This window comes from Terrapene carolina, unplaced genomic scaffold (assembly GCF_002925995.2).
Source record: "Terrapene carolina triunguis isolate 2854851 unplaced genomic scaffold, T_m_triunguis-2.0 Scaffold714, whole genome shotgun sequence".
Taxonomy (NCBI): Eukaryota; Metazoa; Chordata; order Testudines; family Emydidae; genus Terrapene; species Terrapene triunguis.
Window position 1 is genome coordinate 21,128,140 of NW_020665065.1, and position 16,170 is coordinate 21,144,309.

The 16,170-nt window shown below is 42.6% G+C and overlaps 1 protein-coding gene across 1 annotated transcript in view; it reads left to right on the forward strand.

Moving 5' to 3' along the window:
• The window catches only part of USP48 (ubiquitin specific peptidase 48), a 48,331-nt gene that overhangs the window by 18,353 nt on the left and 13,808 nt on the right, over positions 1–16,170 (forward strand). The window contains exons 12-17 of the mRNA XM_029913577.1: positions 2,659–2,892; positions 3,972–4,086; positions 4,413–4,543; positions 6,369–6,440; positions 15,604–15,728; positions 15,911–16,033. Of these exons, the coding sequence (XP_029769437.1) occupies positions 2,659–2,892; positions 3,972–4,086; positions 4,413–4,543; positions 6,369–6,440; positions 15,604–15,728; positions 15,911–16,033 (800 nt within the window). The remainder of the gene's footprint in view (positions 1–2,658; positions 2,893–3,971; positions 4,087–4,412; positions 4,544–6,368; positions 6,441–15,603; positions 15,729–15,910; positions 16,034–16,170) is intronic.

Here is a 16,170-nt window from a genome sequence, read left to right on the forward strand (position 1 = left end):
AAGAAGTGAGGTTCTTACCCACGAAAGCTTATGCTCCCAATACTTCTGTTAGTCTTAAAGGTGCCACAGGACCCTCTGTTGCTTTTTACAGATTCAGACTAACACGGCTACCCCTCTGATACTTGACACCATTAGAAATGGTTTAACTAAATCCTCCAGAGATTGTGGCCATGTTTTATCTAGAGTAAATACAATATAGCCATAGTGAAGCTTACACTTTTTCAGATAAACCATATTTATGTAGTATCATTGCCTGAGATGGAGAAGCTGCTGATTGTGCTGAGGAACAGTTTGAGGCCTAAGATTATGAAAAGTCCAGTGTTCATTACAGTACATAAAGTATTTGGTTACAGCTTTGCTGTGCCTCTCTATATGAAATGTGGAGGATTCTGTTTCCCCATATTCACTTTATAAATGCAACTGGCAGTGGAAATTTCAGAAGTGTTGATGCATCAGCCAGGTGTATTTAAGTTCCTGACCTCTCCGTCCCTCTCTTTCTTCATCCCTCTACCCTGTTAATTTTCCAATATTCTTTTAGATATGCCACTGATTATCTTTTCAGTATTGACTAGATTTGGTGTGCAGAAGTAAATCTGCTTTGTTCCCACAATCAACACATGTTGCTCAATATGTAATTAAATCTATCTTAGAACCCAAAGATGATTGTCACTAATGGAAAATAAGAAAAAGCATTATTTGAGATCAGCTTTTTGCCACTGTGTCATTTCATAGCAATTTGTTAATTACATTTCCTGTTGCTTTTTCTGTAAAATTCCTGGTTTTACAAGTATAGCCACACTGTTTTGGGTTACATGTGTCATTAGTGTGACTTTGTATCAAGATATTTGACTCAAGTATTTTATATAAAGCCATTCATTCCTTCTAGTGTCTGTGCTGGTATGTCTGATCCCCCAGAAATTGCACCTGTGTATTTTGTAAATGTGTAGAAAAGCATTTCTTGTTTAAAAAACAAAACAGAAATTGCTAAAATCTTAAATTGTTAGTATCGTGAAATTTTGAGTCAGCTTCTCCTTCAGTATAAGTTTTTAATGTGGGGTCTGTGTGCTTTTTCTGAATGCTAATTTTTTACAAATAGCCTAGACTTATCAAGCAATTATTACTATTATTATTATTTTTGTCATGGTTTCCTCCTTACAGCCAAATCTTGCATCGTTACTGTGATATCCTGTTGCTCTTGAGTCTATTTTGATAGTTCGTTGTCTACTTGGGCAGCATGGATTAGGCATTCAAATATCAAAAATATTTTTCCAACCAAAATGCAGAAATTGAGCTTTATTTTAAATCTGATAGATGAAGGAAATTTGGTGAAGTAGTTCCCATTTATTATTTAATTTGTATTACTATAGCACCTAGGAGCCCTAGTCATGGGCCAGGCCCCCATTGTGCTGGGTGTTGTAAATAAATCACAAAATTAATCCTATTTCCCATTTATACAATTTATATTTCCCATACAATCTAATCTAATCTAAAGAAATAGCTCTCTGCCTGATGAATACATGTAGTAAAAAGCAACCTGTAAATTCAGGTTAACTTGACTGATACTGTTGATAGTTTACGATATTGAACAAAAACTTGTTCTGGGGAACATGTATCATCAGAAGTTTGATGTCAGAGCTATTCAGAAGAGTGACAGGTTCAGTGCTTCAACAGTAACATGAACATACAAGGTTCTGTTTTGGAAGCAACACACATCAACAATCTGTATTTGAAAAATTGGCAGCATATCACATGCAAGCTTCTATTCGTTTGTTATATAGGCAGTAGATAAACTTACTGTAGTTCTAGTTAGGGTTAACATTTATCATCTAGATTCCCCTCGTTTCTTTTAATGTACTTTAAGCACATAGGGGTTTGCGTGTTGTTTCAAGACCGAGATCTAATTCTTTATAAAATTGTATCCTGTCCTCTTTTGACTATCCTAGTTAATGTATCCGTGCAATGTATAGCCGTGTCAGTCCCAGGATATTAGAGAGACAAGGTGGGTGACACTCGGAGTGCCTTTCCCAGGCCTGAAGAAGAGCTCTGTATAACCTTGAAAGCTTGTCTCTCTCACCAGCAGAAGTTGGTCCAATAAAAGATATTATCTCACCCGCCTTGTCACTAATAGTTAATATATATTAGATACACTAACCTTTATTACACTCCTACATTATTACTTTAAACTTATAATTTACATATTTACCTCATAATTAAGGAAAACAGACTTTTGAATGGAGCATTTAACTTCTCAAAGTAATACATTGCATTCTCTCCTAATTTAACAGTAGGAAGATTTGATTACACATTTTTCCTGTAATGTTCTGAAATAAAATAAGCTACTGTAGCCAAAAGGTGTTGCAGTTTGAAAATGTCCTCTGGCTTCACTAGCCAGTTTCCTATTTGAATTTAAAATACTTGTCTCAGATGTAATTTCACACAACTGCTGACTTTTAGAAGGGACACCATGATATAAAACTGCATAGTTAACATCAGAATTGGCATGGAAACAGAATTAAATGTTTGAAAATATTGTATAATGGGAATCTAACTTTTTTGGGTGAAGATTCCCCCACAAACTTTTTAATTTAAAAAAAAAATACTGTTGAACAGTAGAGTAATTTTAAAATGTCATCTCTTGTATCATGTACTTGTGGAAATGTATAGGTTTGTTTCTGTTCACTTTTTTTCCAGGGTGCCCGTATGAGTTTGTCTCTCTTGAATGGTTACAGAAATGGCTGGATGAATCTGCCCCTCCCAAACCCATAGATAACACTGGCTGCTTGTGTTCACATGGCAAATTGCACCCTGATAAAATATCAATTATGAAGAGAATATCTGAGTATGTTGCTGACTACTTCTACAGGAGATACGGAGGGGGGCCCAGGCTAAATGGTAAGATTAAACCATAGTATCTGGATATAAAGCACTCTCACATGGCAAGCTTTTATGGGATTTTAATTTTTGTATATTGAAATTTGTTTTGCATCCTTTGTCAATATAATGTAGCTTCATCTTTGGCCAGAATAGCTGTCCTGCTTGTATTTTTCCTGATCGCTGCTTTTGAGAGCACTGCTTAGTTATGACCAAGCAGATAGTTAGGCTGACTAGGGAACATGAATGGTGTATATATTTCAGATCTTGATTCTGCTTTGTGACTTGAAGCAGTTTTGTTCAGTCGCTTTAACCAAAAAAAAAAAAAAAAAAAGGTACACTTAGGTAGAAACAACTTGAAACTTTAGTATTTTAAAAAGTTTTATTAAAATAAACTTTCTGTAAAATAGCAAAACTTGTATAAATACCCTAAAATTGGGGAGTGGTGGAGCTCCTGGGCCCATTATTTCTACAGATGCTGTATAGGCAGTGCCTCATATATTGTATCATTCTCTGCTGACAAGAGCCAGTATTTTGGAACCCTATTCTCAGAGCAATGAAGAAGTGAGGGTGTGAGAGAAACTGTCTTCTGTCACTTGTAGCTTCCCCCAAGCAGCCCAGTGCCTAGGAAGTATATTTATAGTGTGTATACACGGCATGTTTACATACTGTGACAGGTTTTTTGTGAATGGTAAAACTGCTATTGCAAATTTCTGAACTGTCCTTTTTAAACCCACGGTTTACCTAGGTCTACACCTATTGCTGTTTTCAAGCTTGTTGCAGTAAATATAAACTGTTAATATCAGAAATACAGACTTGTGAAACTGAGGTGATGAGAAATGTCGATGCTAAAGGATCAAACCCACCCTTACCAAAACTTACTACAATTGTATCTAAATTTGGTCCAGTTCAGCTGTTACCCATTCATTTCCATCTAAATCATAGGTACTAGAAAATGCCACTGTCAGTATCTACATTAAGCCTACTTGACTGACAGCACCTTCAAATAGTGATGTCCGCACTTGCAAAAATCTTACTTTTGTTTTGAAGTTTAGCAGTAGTATTCTTGTAACATGGTGTTGTCTTTTTTGTTGCTCTAGTTAAAGCACTTTGCAAGGACTGTGTGGTAGAGAGATGTCGAATACTACGACTGAAAAACCAATTAAACGAAGACTATAAAACTGTCACAAACTTGCTGAAAATTACAGTAAAGGGGTATGTGGTTCTGACACCTTCCAATGTTTGCATTGCACAAGTCTATTGTCAGTGATATTTAGATTTTTTAAAATGAGATTTTAACAATTGTTTGCAGCATTGTAGCCATGTTGGTCCCAGGATATAAAAGAAACAAGGTGGGAGAGGTAATATCTTTTATTGGACCAATTCCTGTTGGTGAGAGAGAGAGAAGCTTTTGAGCTTACACATAAGCTTCAGGACATGAAGAGCTGTCTTTCACCAACAGGAATTGGTCCATAGCTGTAAATGTAAGTTTTGGTTTTTTTTTGAAAATTTGGTTTTTTTTTTTTTTTTTTTCTATACAGTAATGATGGATTTTGGGTTGGAAAGTCATCCTTGCGGAGTTGGCGTCAGTTGGCTCTGGAACAATTAAATGAACAAGATGATGATGCAGACCAGAATAATGGAAAAATGAATGGAGATGCACAAAACAAAGGTAGCTGTTTAAAACCAAGCAACCCAATTTCTCCCACGACCTGATAAATAGATCGGATAGTATTGATTAAGCATTCTAGCTGTTCTGTTTAGTTGTAGGGATTGTTTTGAGCAGGTCTGAATGATATACATTAGAACCTCAAGTTATGAACTGTCCAGTCAACCACACATCCCATTTAGAACTGGAAGTATACAATCAGGCAGTGGCAGAGTTCTCCCCCTACCCCCACCCAAGAAAAGCATAAACTACTAAAATAATAAAGGGATAGCAACATTTTTCTTCTGCCTATTAAAGATCAAAGCTGTATTAAGTCCATGTTCAGTTGTAAACTTTTGAAAGCGCCACCATAATGTTTTGTTCAGAGTTACGAACAGCTTCCATTTCCGAGGTGTTTGTAACTCTGCGGTTCTACTGTAGTACAAAGTAACATATACCGGTAGTAGATCCATATTTTGAGCAATTTCAAAAGCAATATATACTTTTGAAGGAAAAAAAAGTTTTCAGCAGGTCAAACTCTGCCCTCACTACACCTACGTAATCCCACTAGGGATGTAAATAGTGTTTTAAAAAAGTAACCGTTTACACTATTAAAATTGTATTGGTTAAACATGTAACTGTTATTGAGTTCACAACATAGGTGCTGGAACTTGGGATGAGGGGGGGAGGGTTCTGCAGCACCCCCACGTTTTACACAGCTGCTGCCCCATGTCCAAACTCAGGCGGGAAAGGGGCCAAGGCTGGGGCCACAGCTGGGGGCAGGCAGAACCCCGGGCACGGGCCTGGCACATTAGGCATTTAAATGTTAACTCAGTACATTACCAGTAAGACTGATGCTTATTGGTTAACTGGTTAATATTTTATATCCCTAACTCCCAGTTAAAACTGAAGGTAGAATCTGGCCCTGCAGTTGGAACTCTAGGCCATGTCTACACTATGGGTGCTAAAACAGTACAGCTATGCCACTGTGGCACCGTAATGTAGATGGTTCCTATAGCGATAGAAAGGTTTTATCTGCGGCTGTAGGAACTCCACCTATGGTAGCTAAGTTGATGAAAGCATTCTTCCATCGGCCTAGTTGTATCTACACTGGAGCTTAGGTTGGCATAGCTATGGCACATAGGGGTGTGAATTTTTTACACCCTCTGAGTGCAGTAGCTATGATGACTTAACTTGCAAGTGTAAAACAGGCCTCAGTTGTCAACTGTGTTTAGGTGCAATCCATTTTATTTTCCCCTGCAGAGCTAATGGGAATGACTAGTAAAAACTTTCCTTTGTCAAAGTAAGCACACGTTACTTTTTATTACTCCTGATATTGCCCACAGTGTTGTAGGCACTTTCCAAAACAGAAAAGGCACAATCCTATCTGCAAGTTGCTCACATTGAAGCCTTCCAGGCGGAGTGGTTCTTGGCCTCATTTGAAGCCATTGTGGAGCAGCAATGGGGACATCTGGTTTGGATCAGACTCCTCAAAGTAGAGAGCTGACTAATATTTTGCCTGTAAGATTTCTGTTCCCTCCACTCTGATCTGGTGGTAACTTTTCTGTTAATTCTGATCTGAGCTATTTGGGAGCAGCAAAGAGCCCAGGTGTTCTAGCTATAATGAATGCTACCTTTGTAGTCTCATATAGAAGATAGTCTTGTGCTCCATGAACTTCAGAGCACTCAAAATATATTGGGCCAATAAACTTAAAGGTATATTGTTGAAGTTTCCTCAGTATTAAAATTTTGCAGCAATTTGAAAAGGAAGCAAATTGTTACAGTTCCTCCAAAAAATCTAACTCTACTACCGAGAGCTTTTGTGCAATCTACTTTTTCTTTTGGTCAGATGAGTCCAATGAAGAAAAGAGGGAGGAGGAAGAGGAGTTAAATTTTAATGAAGACCTTGTTTGCCCACATGGTAAGTGTGTATGTAGGGGACAGAACTGAACATGTCTATTCGGATGACCCACCATTTACAGATGGATCTTCCATATTTCTTCTGCAAAACCCAAGATTAACTGGGCTTAATTAAGTTTATTTCTGACTTACTTTGCTTTTCTTAAATGTTTATCATTTGATCTTGAGCTGTGATCGCATCAGACCTCGCTAGCTAGTGTGATGTTGGGATAGATTTGATGGGAGACCTACAAGGAGAACCTAGATCAGTGATACTCAATTAGATCTACCCATAGGCTGATTTGAGAATTTTATGACAAGAGGCGGGCCATTTGCACAGAAGACTGACAAAAAAACAAACTTCTAGCTGCCAATAAAGACCTGAATTGTAACATAAGTATTAATGTTTTTATCTTTTAACAAAGTTTATAAATCAACATTATTACCTGTGTTTGTGGCAATCTAGTGGAAGAGGTGGCATCAATGATATCTGGCAAGCTTTGTGAAAAGTGGTTTGTAGGAGATAAGGGCAAGGCGCATGCACTGGTGAAGATGCTCATCTGTAAGGTGATTGCGGTGTTTTTTTAATAATGTTCATGGTAGAAAACCTATATTCGCAGAGGTGTGTTGTTCCAAACATTTGTTAAAAGATAGATGGCTAGATTCTGGCTATTCTGAAACTGGTCAGCATATTGAGTCCAGGAATCAAAATCCCACTTCTCTGAATTTTTCCTTCAAGAACATCTGAGCTCTGGAGCCTTACAATTTCTAATTCAAAGGCACCTTCATCACCTGTTCTTTGCTTCAGCAGAGACAACAAATGGATCACGAACAAATAAAAGCAAATCCTTTTGGAATTTTAAAACTCTCAAATCGAATTTTAAAATTTTCAATGATTTTTTTTTTTTTAGGAATTCTTGCATTGTTTTCATCGAAGCTTCATCTGTAGCAATAACATGCAATGTGGGAAAGTACAACATCTTTCCTGTTAAGTCTGTCTGAAAGATTTCAAGATTCTTCTGAAAGGCATACATTTTTTTCAAAGAGATCCCCAATGTTGCTTGCATGGCCTTGGAGCTGCAAGTTGAGGGAATTCAAGTGACCAGTAATATTGCACAGAAAAGCTACCTCTGACAGAGAAGGAACATCATTTCTAAATTCCATGAACTCACAAGCTTTGTTGGTCTTGTGGTTTGAAAGAGATTCTATTTCTTTTTGAATTGCACAAAACCTCTCTAACACGCACCCCCTACATAACGATGTTCTCTGGTTGTGCTGCAACAGGTCACTGTATTTGGCTGAAATGTCTTGTAAAAAGACATTTAAAAAGACAGTGTTGCAAGCTGGAAGTTGACTGTATGCAGTTCACCAATCTCATCACAATACCCTTTGGTTTTTTTCTCAAGTCCCCAGACAACTCATTGCATAGGACAGTCTGGTGAATGATGCAGTGAAGTGTATTTAATGAGGGGTGTATCATTGCCAAACTGTAGAGCCAAAGACCTCTTTCCCTGTCCTGTAGGGACCTCCGTCTGTAACCAGTAAGGTTACTTTCTGCAGAGCTAAACCTTTTTTTTCTTTTTCAAAAAAGCTTTTTACCTTTTCAAAAATGATCTCTCCTGTAGTGTAGATTTCTAAGGGTATTAAGCACAAAAATTCTTCTTTGAAAACTTCACTGTCATAAAATCTGACCGATTCGTCCACTTCAAGAGACATCTCTTTTAAATTGGAAGGCAGTGCTGACAAACAATTCTCATAAATTACCTCCAATCTTCGCACTGCTGTTGATCAGGGAAGGGAACTTGCTTCACAATGTCATCCTTATTTCTATCTCCTTCAAAAAGCTCCTCCAGCATTTCCAGCGTGCACTCCTTCATAAGCTGGGCTTCCAGGAAAGGCTTTTTCTTTTTAGCTAGTACCAACATTATCCAAAAAGAAACAGCTGTTGCTTTTCATGTATAATCGTTGATGTTGTGAGAATGATATTTGAAGTGTGATACAAAGACTCCATATTTTCAATTTTGTCACATCTTGCAACACTGCCAAAAGGATAGGCTACGTTGAAGTTTCTGTGCTTTGATTCGAAGTGATGCCTCAAGTTGATGACCGTGCAGATAGAAACAGTGGTTTGGCATATTAAACGCAAAGATTTTTCATTTAAATGAGATGGCATAATAAGAAAATCTGCTGACCAATTTGGGTTAAAAGCTCGGTTTTCGCTGTCGAGTTTGCAAAGTTGTGACGAAGTGGGGGATTTCTGACAAACATTTACTCCCCCTCATTCATTTTTGGCTCCATTTCCATCACTAATGAAAAACGGATGGCATCCTAACTAAATCGTAGCCGATGCTATCGTAAGAACTTAAGATCCCGTAAGCAGTGCTTAATTTGGCCCCAGCACCTCTGGGCTCCAGGCCAGCAGCCACCACTCTCCGGCCATCCAACTCTGAAGGTGGCGCTGCTGCTGGCGGCTGTGCTGCCTTCAGAGCTGGGCACCCAGCCGGCAGCTACCACTCTCTGGTCGCCCAGTCAGTGGTTCATTTGTAGAGAGGCTTGCTGGCACTGAGCCCCGACACCTCTTTCTTTACAAATGAAGCACCGCCAGTAAGTTACTTACTAAGGAAGTCCTAGGCAAATAATAGGCAGCGCACTGCTGTTTATTAATTTAATTATAAACATTTTTTTAAGGTGTGTTGGTGGGCCACAGAGAGAGCCTGGGTGGGCCACATTTGGTCTGCGGGCTACCTATTGAGAATCACAGACCTAGATGTTGCAGAAAGTTATTAGCAATTCAGTTGGTGTTGCTCTTCCCTCTGATCTTTTGGTGCTGAACTACTGCCTCAATATGAAGTAGAGGGATTCTGTTCTGTGGGAGGGTGCTGTTTTTTGGATAAGACAAAAGTGCATGGTCTGTGGCCACCTAAAGTGTATGAAAGCTGTGAAAGTACTTTGAGGTTTTGGATGAAATATACTGTGCAATCAGTCATGATTAAGGCTACGTTTTAGTCACAGGTATTTTTAGTAAAAGTCGCGGACAGGTCATGGGCAGAAAACAAAAATTCACATGTCCATGTCTTGGGGGGGGAGGGGGGGCAGAGGGGCGCCAAGGGTGCTTAGGGGTGGGGGGGCACGCCAAGGGTGCTTAGGGGTGGGGGGGCAGTGGCCTGGAGGCACTTGGGGGGTGCTCCATGACGGAAGGGTTTGGCGGGGCTGGCAGGCTCCCTGTCCGGCTCCGCGCCTCCCCAGAAGCAGCAAAATCCTAGGCGGAGGCACGGCCCGGCAGCTCTGCGCGCTGCCTCTGCTCCAAGCGCTGTCTCCGCAGCTCCCATTGGCTGGGAACTGTGGCCAATGGGAGCTGTGGGGGTGGTGCTTGCAGGCGGAGGCTGTGCGCGGAGCTCCCTGGCAGCGCCTCTGCCTAGAAGCCAAGGGATGTCGCCTCTTCCGGGGAGCCTCCCAACCCGCCCCTGAAGTAAGCACCGCCCAGAGTCCTCACCCCCTTCCGCGCCCCCTCCCACATCCGAACTCCTGTTGGGGAGGGGGGCACGGTGGCCCATGACTGCCCTATCAGCAGCCAGTTCATCTGGCCCAGGGGCTGCCTGAGCTGCTCAGGTGGCCCCCAGGCCAGCTGCACTGGCCGCTGCAGAAGTCCCAGAGGTCCCAGAAAGTCATGGAGACACTCGCACCCTTAGTCATGATTATTTGTGGCATGGTATCCATTCCCTTCCTTCCTTGTACATTAAGACAATAAAAACTCTGTGGACGTGCAGGATAAAAAATACTTTCTCTCAGTAAGCATTTCGGTGTCCTCGACATCAGGATTGTAATCAAATTGCTGGGTATGTTATAAGCCTTACATGAGATGCTGTATAACATTAAATGATGGATAGTTAGTTGCATCCTCTACTATCCATGTCTTCAAGTCTCCCTTTTTGTGCAGAATATTGGCACTTTTAATAGACTATAACTGCTCCATTTTGGAGGCATTATCATAATGTAATCGTAGCAATTAGGCCTTCAGGTCTGTTTAGGACAATTAATGGCTATGTGACAAGCATGTATGCATTATTGTCAGTTGATATGAATTAACAATGCAAGCTCCACCGCTAAAACTAATAAGAGATGCACGCTTTTGGATTAATAAAGCTGTATTCTCAAATAGAATGTTTAAAATGTCTTTTTTAACCCTTTTTCATTGTTGTTGTGCATTGTAATTGACAGTCCCACAAGGCTAATATAAAACTGCAGAGCAGAATGATGAAACGCCATAAAAATAAGCATTTTGAAAATATTTCTCTAGAAAATTACTAGTTTCATTATAAATTGATCTGTGACTTTGGTCCACATAAAAAAATAAATGACATTAAATATTGGGGCCATCAAAAGTTCAGGTTTCGTTATCCTGAGCTAACCTCAGATTGTTCTTGTAAAATGCTCTTTTCACCTTATGCGTTCAAAATTTTCCATTTAATTAAGTTTATCAGCTAATCTGTTTTCTCTGTAATAGACCCTTAATTTTGCAGAGGAGGAAACCACTTCCTTCATGGTGCTTTCTTCAGAGTCCAGTGCTTGATCTGTTAGGTCTGGCTTGCATCCAAAAATGTCATAAAGGTTTTTCCCTTATGAATTCCCACTACCGTCATCTTATATGCATATGTCAGGAACCTTTTTCATCTCTAATTCCAGAGGATTGTTATAATTTCTTTCTCTCCGGTAGTTTCCTGACCCTGTTGAATAATTTTTGTCTGATTACCAGGTTAGGCCATCTTTGATGTTCATGCCCAGAATCTACTCTGAAAAGAGAGAGATGAGAGGGGACAGTGGTTACTCCTGAGGGCATTCTGTGCCAAAAAATTAAAAATTCTGTGCACAATATTTTAAAATTCTGCAAGTTTTATTTGTCAATAAATAAATGCAGAGGCTCCAGCATGGCAGTGGGGAGCACAATGGCTGTATGAAGGTGAGAGATCACCCTACAGTAGGGGTGGGCAAACTATGGCCCGCGGGCTGCATCTGGCCCCTGAGCCGTTTTAAGCTCCTGCTGGGGAGCCGGGTCGGGGGCCGCACCACTCGGCTCCCGGAAGCCGCGGCATGGCCCCGCTCCGAGGGTCGGGGGCAGCTCCATGCATAGGAGCCGGAGAAGGGACATGCCACTGCTTCCAGGAACCACTTGAGGTAAGCGCTGCTTGGAGCCTGCACCCCTGAGCCTCTCCCCATTCCCCAACCCCCTACCCCAGCCCTGATCCCCTTCCCGCTTTCCAGATCCCTCGATCCTAGCACGGGGCACCCTCCTGCACCCCAAACCTCTCATCCCCAGCCTCACCCCCATCCAGAACCTGCACTCTTTCCTGCACCCCTGTCCCAGCCCTGATCTCCCTCTGAACCCCTCAGTCCCAGCCCAGAGCACCCTCCTACACCCCAAACTCCTCATCCCCAGCTCCACCCTGGAGCCTGCACTCCCAGCCAGAGCCCTTGCCCCCTTCTGCACCCCAACCCCAATTTTGGGAGCATTCATGGTCCACTATACAATTTCTATTCCCCGATGTGGCCCTCAGGCCAAAAAGTTTGCCCACCGCTGCTCTACAACCTCCCCACCCCCAGGACACAGACTCAGTGGTGAGGCCGCATCTGACCCTAACACAGCACAAGGCCTGGGCCTGACCCAGATACACCCTGGGGCCCTGCACCTCAGCGCCAGGCGCACCAGGTATGGGGCAGGCAGGCTCAACCAGGCAGGATCCAAATGTGGAAGGGCTCAGTGTAGAGAGATCCAGGTGTGAAGTGAGAGGATTCTGTGTGGGACAATCTAGGTGTGCAGACAGCTCAGTGGGGGATCTAGGGATGGGGGGTTCCAGGTGCAGGGGCAATGGGACTCTGCAGGGGCTTCCAGGTGAAAGTGGTTGGGGCTCAGTGGCAGGTTCTGGGGGAGTGGGGCTTGGTAGGGTAGGGGTCTGGGTGCAGCTAGTTGGGGGACAGTGGCATGGGGGTCTGGATGTGGAAACTCAGCAGGGTGCAAGGGGGTGGGGCTTGTCAGTCTGGGGGGTTGAGTGTGGAGCTCAGTGGGGAGTGGCATGGGTGCAGGGGGGCTCCAGATGCCGGGGTTGAGGTTCAGTGGGGTGGGGTTCAGGTATGGAGGGCTAGGGAGGCTCTGGGTGTACGGGGTGAGGCTTGGTATGGGTGTCTGAGCATAGGCGGTCCAGATGCATGGGGGTTGAGCAGATGGGAGAGCAGCTCCCTGTGCAGCGACCCCTCCCCTGCACAGCTGATGAGCGATGGGGGCAGGAAGCAGGGGAGGATGCTGAGGTTCCTGCAGCTGGGGGAGGTTTCTGGGGGTGGGTCTGACACAGCCCCAGCCAGTCCTTGCAGGGGAAGAGGAAGTCCCGTCCTCTCCAGCCCAGCTGGGACTAGCAGCTGATCCCGGCTTAGGGTAGGAGCCACTGGCTGGGGTGTCCCCAGCCCTGCAGTGATTTACCTCTCCTCCCGGTGCCTGAAACAATGTACCTGCGCAGCTAGGGAGTGGGGCTTGACTGCTCTTTCCGCTTCCCTTTGCTTCCCAGCCAGAAAGTCATTTTTCTGCAGAGAAGCAAAGAAATCTGCGGGGGATGTGAATTCTGTGCACGCGCAGTGGCGCACAATTCTCCCAGGAGTAAATGGTCAGGGTCTTTGCCTTCCAGATGGTACAACATTTGTACATTCTGATCAGATTTTCCACCTCTCACTGTAGCTTATTGGTCTGTTTTCATAAATCTTATGATGTTAGAGCAATTACTTGCACAATCTTATTTTCATGTCCCTGATGGTTTCTGGAAATCATCCCAGTCCTGCTTTCCCCATATGGTGAGCCTAGGTTAATAATTGGTCAAATTTAGCAACTGTTTCATTAAATGCTATTTTAAAACAATCCAGTCTGACCTTCATTTATTGTAATAAATCCAGTAATGGAGTGTTGCTATTTTTTCTTTGGGAAATTGGCAGGAGTTCAGACTTTGTCAGAATGAGAGAAGATGACAGGTCAGTGGCATTGAAGACTTGTTCTAATACTAAAGAAATAGAGCCAAGGAGTTTCCCCGGTGTGTTTTTCTGTATCTTGTGGCTAACAAACCCATTTCATGCTGAGGTAGACTATAGAAAGAGAAGAAACTTTTAAATAGTTCTTAGCTAGCCTCTACTCCCTCAAGTACAGCAACTTTTCAAGTTTTTTTTCTTCCCACGGTTGGTTAATACCCACTTTAAAGGTTGAGCATCATTCTTTCCTATGTTAGTGTTTGGCTGTTTGCTGTTTGCAGTTCACTACTTTACCCTCTGTACTGAAATTAATATTATTCTCATTTTGTTGTGCATCAGCATTGTTACCACACCTTGTAATACCACCGGGCTTTTGACTCAGCAGCAGCAGTTAAATAGTGAGGGCTCAGTTGTGTTGTACCTCTCACCTTTACAACTATAAGTCAGGCAAAAATTATGGCTGTCAGCAATGAAGTAGCATAGTTTCTCATATATGAAATACTATGTTTTCCCACCGTGTTAAGTCTTGCACATAAATTTGATGCCTGTATTGCAGCGCAGTGACCTTTTTGGCATAGCTGTTACCAGGATAACTCATAAATGCTTTCTCTTAATTTGTTATCTTACTGATTGTCAGTTTCCTGAAAAATAGTTCAAGATAAATGATATGTAATTGGCATCACTTTTTAATAATATTTGGTACACCTCACTTCATATTTTCCTCTCACACAGAATTAATTCCACCCAACTGGATGTAATAAGGCACTCTCTTGATCAAAAGACTCAAGTGATGGAGTGGCATACAGCTTTTTGTGCACTGTTTGTGCAGTTCACTTTTTTCAAGATGGGCATTATGGAAAGCGGAATCTACCACGTTTAATTATGGATTCTGACTGTTTGAGTGTCTTCACATTCTAAGCGATTGCTACAGAAATGTGGAGTTTTAAATGCAATAACACTTTCAGAAGGGTAGTTGTGGGATGTATGGGGAGAACATATTGGACAGAATTTTCAGTGCCTAAAGTTAGGCACCTAAAGCCATATTTAGGCAAATAAATCATGGTAGCCTTATTTTTCCAGAGGTATGTAGCACATGCAGCTTCATTTTTAAGTCAATAAAAGTTGTGGGGTGCTCAGCAGCTTTGAAAATCAAACCACTTTTTTAGGTACCTAATTTGAAGCACCCATGAGTGCAGGGCCGCCCAGAGGATTCAGGGGGCCTGGGGCAAAGCGGGGGAGCTGCGGCGCTTGTACTCACCCGGCGGTGGTCCGGGTCTTTGGCGGCATTTTGGCGGCGGGGGGCCCTTCAGTCGCTCCGCATCTTCGGCAGCACTGAAGGGCCCCCCGCCGCCGAAGACCCGGATCGCCGCCGGTCCAGGGCTCGCGGGGCCCCTGTGGGGCCTGGGGCAAACTGCCCCACTTGCCCGCCCCCCCGGGCGGCCTTGCATGAGTGGGAAAACATTAGCCCTTGTGTGTGCTTGTATCCTCTATCCTGGTTCTGTTCTTGCCCTTAATTTCTCTTCCTGTTCCGTGGATTTCTGTCTTTCCTTTCCTTTTGTTGCATTTGAATCTGCTGCTCAGGCCAGTGGTGCTGGGACACTTTTAATAGTGGGGGAGCTGAAAGCCAACCCCCTAACCCTGTCCATGCTCCCCCCTCCCAGAGCTGGGACCAGGAGCAGGACCATGTCTCCAGGAGGGGGGGGGGACCCAGATGGGGGTAAGGGAGCCAAGAGCCCCATGTAAAACCTGGGGGTACTGTAGCACCCATAGCTCCCGTGCCTATGGCTCAGGCACATGGTTTTATAAATCCAAAGGGCAATCATGGTAGATTAAGATCTTTCTGTTTTTAAATAGGAATGCTGTTCTAAGAATGTATTGGGTTAGCTTTTAAAATAATTAGCTATAATTCTTAAACCATACTGTTGCTGTGAGTAAGCACTGAAATCTTACCTCCAGGAGGAAACTTAATCGTTGATGGAATAGAAATAAAGGCTGAAGGTGACTCTTCGGTATAAGTTGCTTTTTTTCATTTTATTCGAAGTGCTGACACAGGTGTCAGATTATAAGGGTGTAAAATCTACTTCTGTATTCATACAAGTAATCTCTTAAATCTGTTTTAGTGCTGTGAAACTTTTGCTGAGTATGTGCAGAACAAAAATGCTTTCTTGGATTTCTCCATGCAGGTGACCTATGCATATCAGAAAATGAAAGGAGGGTTGTTTCTAAAGAAGCCTGGAAAAAGCTCAAGCAGTATTTTCCTAAGGCCCCAGAATTTCCAAATAGCAAAGAGTGCTGTTCCCAGTGCAAGGTATCTGAATATCTGATGACTTTGTAAGCCTTTTCACAGTTCATGTATGGTGGTAGCTCTAGCTTTCATGTTGGCATTCACCTGGCTTAAAATGTATGGGAGGGAAAAAATCTGCTTTTAGCTTTTTAATAACACCTTTGAAAACAAACACAAGTGACCAAAAGGACTCTGTTTTCACACAGATTCTGGAAAGAGAAGGAGAGGAAAATGAAGCCCTGCATAAGATGATGGCAAGTGAGCAGAAGACTGCTCTGCAGAACCTGTTCCAAGACAAATGCAGACCGTGTCTTGGTAGCTGGCCTCAGGTACAAAAACTAAGAAAGGTTGATTGTCTACCAGATCTGGGAAAAGGCTATTGGTGTACTCTTGCATTTGATAATAGAATGTAAAATTCTGATCTATTAGAAGGGAATTTGTGTGTGTGTAATCCTTGAGCAAAATA